The 6,000-nt window shown below is 34.4% G+C and overlaps 2 protein-coding genes across 2 annotated transcripts; one reads left to right on the top strand and one right to left on the bottom strand.

Annotated features, from left to right (window-relative positions):
- Positions 1 to 1,026: 1,026 nt before the first annotated feature.
- LOC113520215 (speckle-type POZ protein-like) lies at positions 1,027 to 2,763 on the top strand. The gene has a single exon (XM_026905480.3). The coding sequence runs from the start codon at positions 1,154 to 1,156 to the stop codon at positions 2,174 to 2,176; it is 1,023 nt and encodes a 340-aa protein (XP_026761281.2). The 5' UTR covers positions 1,027 to 1,153; the 3' UTR covers positions 2,177 to 2,763.
- On the bottom strand, positions 2,753 to 5,073 carry LOC113516384 (probable RNA-binding protein EIF1AD). The gene is made up of 2 exons (XM_026900802.3): positions 4,734 to 5,073; positions 2,753 to 3,149 (listed from the first exon to the last, which is right to left on the bottom strand). The coding sequence occupies exons 1-2, from the start codon at positions 4,854 to 4,856 to the stop codon at positions 2,766 to 2,768; spliced, it is 507 nt and encodes a 168-aa protein (XP_026756603.2). The 5' UTR covers positions 4,857 to 5,073; the 3' UTR covers positions 2,753 to 2,765.
- Between the last annotated feature and the right edge of the window lie 927 nt (positions 5,074 to 6,000).

Genomic DNA, 6,000 nt, shown 5'->3' with positions numbered 1-6,000 from the left:
TAATATTATTTCATATTCATTCATATGCTGTCACTTATGGGCCGGAGCACTTAAATACCAGCTTGAATCCTTCGACTCGTTGCAACAACGAGCTATGAGAATTGTCAATGATCCCAGGCTCACAAGCGCTATCAAACTTTTAAGTCTTAGGAGAGATTTTGCCTCACATTGCGTGTTCTACCCCTTGTATAAAGGATTGTGCTCAGAGGAATTGTTCAATATGATGCCCACAGCCACTTTCTACCATCGTACAGCTCACCATCGGCAGGGAGTGCATCCTCATGTCCTATAGCCTCAATGATCACGTACTGCGCGGTTTCAGAGATGTTTCCTCCCACGAACACTCAGGTTGTGGAATGAGCTCCCTGCCGAGGTTTTCCCATGAGCCTACAGCATGGGGTTCTTCAAAAGGGGGGTAAAGAGGTTTTTGCAGGGACCGCAACGAACGCGTAATACCTCTGGTATTGCAGGTGTTCATAGGCTACGGTAACCACTTACCATCAGGTGGGCCGTATGCTTGTTTGCTACCTCAGTGGTATAAAAAAGATTTTTTTTTCATTTTGACGTGCGAATTATGACTATATATAATTAATTTTGACTGTTACAAGGTCTACTCTAAAAATTTACAATTTATTACGGGAAGTGTTGAAAACTTGTGTTTATTACAAATGATATTACTAAATTGAAGTTTCAAGGTGATACTGTATGCAATAATAAATATATTTAAGAATGTTATCATTTATTTTTACTAAAAAAATTAATGTGCGGAACATGCAAGACAGAAAACACATAAAATTTTCTTATTTTTTTTATCACATGATGCGAGTTTCTACTATAAAACTATAGTATAATTAATTATGACCTTAATCGGCTCAATTTTTAATATTAATATAACGAAAAAAGGATTTTTATGCATATTGGTGAGATATCCTGCCCGAGTCGATTTAGGTGGTATGAAGTGGATTCTCTTATCTCTCTTATGTATTACACATACTCTTTGATAGAAATCAACGTCAGCTGTCATTGCATGCTATCAAGTGGAGAATTGTTTGTTGTCATTGATTTTTGCGACTTTGTTGAATTTTATTATTATTCTATATTAATTAACAACTTACAATAAACTTAAGAAGCAAGATTTGGTATAATTATAAAAATGTCTAGCATAAACTATACAACGCGTACTGAAGGGCAAACCAAAATAAATACAATAATATGGACGGTTCCAAATTTCACTAATCTTCTGGAAAATAAATCGACTAGAGAGTTTCGTACTGAAAAATCAAAAGACGCCAACATAGACCTAACTGATTCTCGGTTCCAATTGAAAATGCAGTTTTTAGGGCGAGATAACGATATAATAGAAATATATTACTTATCACCGATGCCTGTTTTCCTGAAATCTATACTGACAATATGTTTGAAGCGTTTCGAAGAACGTTCAATCGTTATAAAAGAATACCATACAGTGCAAGCGAACAAATGGCAGTATTTGGCCACTTTGTTCAAGCGGGACATAGCTAGCTACGACGGGCGCGACATATTTCTACTTAGCGATGGTAGCTTGCGCCTAAAGTTCCAGTTTATGGTCACGAACGATATTAAAGTCGACAGAACTAATGTACCAGAAGCGCAATTGAGTAATGACTTTGAGAACCTCTTGAATAATGGTCTGTTTTCAGATGTCACAATGAAATGTGCAGAGGGTGTGGAGTATAAGGTCCACAAGGCAGTACTAGCAAGCAGAAGTGCCGTGTTGAAGGCACACTTTGAGCACAACACTACAGAATGTATAACAAATGTGGTGGAGTCCCCCCTCGAGTCTGATGTGCTGAGGGAAGTTTTGATGTTTATATATAGTGACAAAGCCCCAAGGGTAGATGAAATACCTGAGAAGCTTCTGGCAGCCGCAGATTACTATCAACTGAGCCGACTGAAGAGCCTGTGTGAGGAAGCTTTACATAAGAAATTGACAGTGGACAATGCCATAGAGACACTTCAACTGGCTGACTTGCACTCTGCTAAAGCTCTCAAACAGTCAACATTGGAATTTATAAAGGATGGTCAAGCAAAACTTATAACAAAGACTGAAGGCTGGGCAAAGGTACAATCTGTGGAATTGATCAAGAGAATTTATGAATACATAATGGCAGATGAAATAGATGCCGATTTAAAATAGGTGGCTCTTAGTTGTAGATCTATTGCAAAATACTATCAATAGTGGTACTATTTTGGTGCTACTTTACAATAACTTTCAACCAAATCTAGTCTAAACAGGTTACTGATATGTCTATTCTTATATTATTTTAAAGAGTAGTTAGTTTTTATTTTATTTTATTACTTTTTGACTATAAATGTACTTAGTAATGTAATATTTTAATTAAAAGTGGACTGACCTCATAACAGGGGCTTCTTAAAATCTAAAATCTGTTATTAGATGAAGTTATAAATTAATGTAAAAAATATTATAAGGTGTATGATGTAACATATATCTTTGCCCTTATGAATCAGGATAACAATAAAGAAAAAGAAGCTATTTAAATATGAATGAGTTCAATTTTTATGTTTTATTCTATGTATATAAAAGTTATTAATTGTTTAAATTTATTTATAATCAATGTGTTACAAATGAATGCACAGTTATCAATAGAGCTGTGGGAATTGTGAAGCCTAGGAAATAGAATTAATATAATTAATAAAAAGTCTAGGAATAGAAAAATAGGGATCTGTAAACAGAAATAATAAAAGGTTGATATTGAATAACAATCTTATTTATTACTTCTACCACTTTGACTATCACTAGAGTCACATTCTTCACTAGAGTCACTATGATCACTAGAGTCACTATCCTCACTAGAGTCACTGTCACTCTCATATACATGTACTTTTTTCCAATTAGTATTTACAAATATTTCATCATCATCTGTATTGTTCTCAACTTTCTTGGGCTCATCAAATTCCTTTGGCCACACATTGCTTTCTTTATAAAATTTAATTGATTTCTTATTCATTATTTTCACTATTTCTCCTTTCACTTTATTCCCTTCCAATATTGGTTCTACAAGGATGTAATTTCCTCTCTTCACCCATATGTTTTTGCGAAATTTATTAGGCATAGATACTAAAAATTCTTCGCCATTTGGTGTAATAACCTAGAAAAAGTATAATTATTTTTATATAATTCTCATTTGATATATAAAACACATAGCAGAGAAAACCTTAGCCTAAAAATAAAACTACACCTACATTGGGCTTGAAAAGGCTTATGATAGAGTGGACAGAAATAAACTGTGGTCATATGAAAAGTGGCAACCGTGGCCTATAGACATAAACAGTACCATGGACATAACAGACTATACTACTTCTCCCATGATACCTCACCATGTATTGCCATTCCTGAGGACTGTAAGTAGAGTTGTAGGTAGGGGGCCCCCTAGATGGATGTATGTTGACCAAATGAGCAACATGCTGAAGAAGGGCCAAATTAAATGTAGCTGTAACGGACAAGCATTTATGAATAGATTGACGAGTGTAGAAGAAGAGGTTGATGAATGAGCAAAAGAGGTTTGCTTGAATCCAAGCATTTGGTGTACCATTGTTTCTGCTTACCCTAATGGGAGACAAGCATGACAGATATGTCTGTATGTAATTCTCATTTATTTAATATTTTATTGCACCAATTTTAAACAATTGATGGATATGCAATGAAAAATTTATTGACAGACTTATTGCACACTTATTACACAATCGGGACAATCTGAGTAGAAATTACAGATGGGAAATATTATTGATTGAATGACAATAAAAACAATTATTGAATTAATATTTATTACAGCTATATTAATAATTAAATAATGCTGTATTGTGAAATGCTCATTTGATTAATGTGTGTTTTAAGGTTAATTGTGAACTTTTTGTGTTTAAAATGTGATACTTGGTAGAAGAGAAAATGAAACTCAAGATTTAGAATGGAACATTTAAGCATGAGGAGCAATATACAAACATACATATCTGTCATGCCTGTCTCCTATTAGGATAGATAGAAACAATGGAACGCCAAATGCTTTGATTCAAACAAACCTCTTTTGCTTCTTCCACATTCATCAATCTTTTCATACACGCTACCGGTTATGGGTACTTTTAATTTGGCTCCTCTTCAGCACATAGTCTATTTGGTGGACATGTGTTCATCTAGGGCGGCCCCTATCGGCATATCCATTCATTCTTACTCAATAAATATACATGACGCATTATATTTTGTATAGGTGATGGTATGCTGTCAATTTGTTTTGCCATCCTCTGTATTCTATAAGTAAAATAGTACTTATATGTTTAAATTTATAAGTATATTTTAAATTTGATTAAGTATTTTTTTTATGCAACTCAGAATGGCATATAAGCTGACAGCCCACCTGATGGAAAATGGTAACCGTATAGGTGATAGATATGAGCAGTACCATGGACATAATAGAATATTCTGTTTCTCCAAGATAACCCCTCAATTGCGTTGTCATTTCTGAGAACTAAGGTGTTATTCCTGTGTACCCTGTGAATTCACTGCCATATCCCACACTAAACCGAAACACAGCCATGCAAACAAAACTGTTTTACGGTTGAAACGCAAATAGAATAAAGTGGAATACTGCATCCCTCTGGTAAACTATATGCTATGTACTTACTAAAAACAAGATATAGTATAAATAAATGACATGAATATAACAAGAATAATACCTTACCTGGTGTAAATTGTTTCCTTTGCTTTTTAATACTTTGACTATGCTCTGATTTTCATTAGGAAGTATGTAGTCATCCCAAATAGCTTCGTTTATTACATGCTTTCGTTTATTTACTCTAGACATGTTTATTTCTTTATTATAGTCACTATGAAATCTTCAAAACGTTTAAAATAGGAAATAAATTATTATAATCAGCTTGTGGATGGATAAATTAAATACAATTTTCTATTATTCAAGTCTCCTTTAAATCACACGTGCAATCAAAGCAACAAAACCGACGGACGACAAATAGACACTTTGACGAACACCGATAAACTAATGAAAGTAGCGGATACAAAATAGGAGTGTTCAATATATAGCGATATGAAAAAATATCGATATTAACTTTCGATATATCGATCGATTCGATATTATCAAATAACTAATTATCGATATGAAAAATCGATTTATTCTATTCGATACAAAAAAATTGTTTCGAATAGTTGATCTGATTTGTATTCTCTCTCTACTCTATGGTAGGCTTACATTATGATGTAACATTATGATTTGGAGTGGCCTTTGTGGCAATCACACAAATAGGGCCGTTCGACCGGCGAAGTGCCACCCTCTTACAGAATATCGTCGTGAAATAGCAGTACAAATACTGCCGTGGTAGGCTTACGTTATGATGTAACATTATGATTTAGAATGGTAGTTGCCTTTGTGGCAGCTGCACAAATAGAGCTACTCCATAACTGGAGCCCTTAAATAAAGCGTTATCTCATCTGAAAGGCTTTCATCAATTTTATTGGTTTTCCATTTCCACTGAACTAATTTATGATGATCACTCCAGAGACTAAACTCTGTCTAAGAAAGTTTGTCTGATAAACTATCAGAATCTGATCCCGCAGCAACACATTAATCCTCTTGTCGATTTGATCTGACCATCTCTTTAATTTTACTTACGGCATTTGAACAAGCCAGGGGATCAGGGATTTGGGATTCTGGAACTCTCACTTACCGAACGAAACACGGCAGTACTTGTACTGCTATTTCACGACGATATTCTGTAAGAGGGTGGCACTTCGCCGGTCGAACGGCCCTATTTGTGTGATTGCCACAAAGGCCACTCCAAATCATAATGTTACATCATAATGTAAGCCTACCATAGAGTAGAGAGAGAATACAAATCAGATCAACTATTCGAAACAATTTTTTTGTATCGAATAGAATAAATCGATTTTTCATATCGATAATTAGTTATTTGATAATATCGAATCGATCGATA

The sequence above is a fragment of the Galleria mellonella genome, unplaced genomic scaffold (genome assembly GCF_026898425.1).
Source record: "Galleria mellonella isolate WM207_F2 unplaced genomic scaffold, CSIRO_AGI_GalMel_v1 utg184, whole genome shotgun sequence".
Taxonomy (NCBI): Eukaryota; Metazoa; Arthropoda; class Insecta; order Lepidoptera; family Pyralidae; genus Galleria; species Galleria mellonella.
The sequence above is the reverse complement of the archived record's forward strand: the minus strand, read 5'-3'. Positions and strand labels throughout refer to the sequence as shown.

Coding starts and splice junctions, on each gene's coding strand:
- LOC113520215 (XM_026905480.3), top strand. CDS start 1,154: ATGTCTAGCATAAACTATACAACGCGTACTGAAGGGCAAACCAAAATA.
- LOC113516384 (XM_026900802.3), bottom strand. CDS start 4,856: ATGTCTAGAGTAAATAAACGAAAGCATGTAATAAACGAAGCTATTTGG. Junction 3,150..4,733: donor AAGGAAACAATTTACACCAG/GTAAGGTATTAT, acceptor TACTTTTTCTAG/GTTATTACACCAAATGGCGA.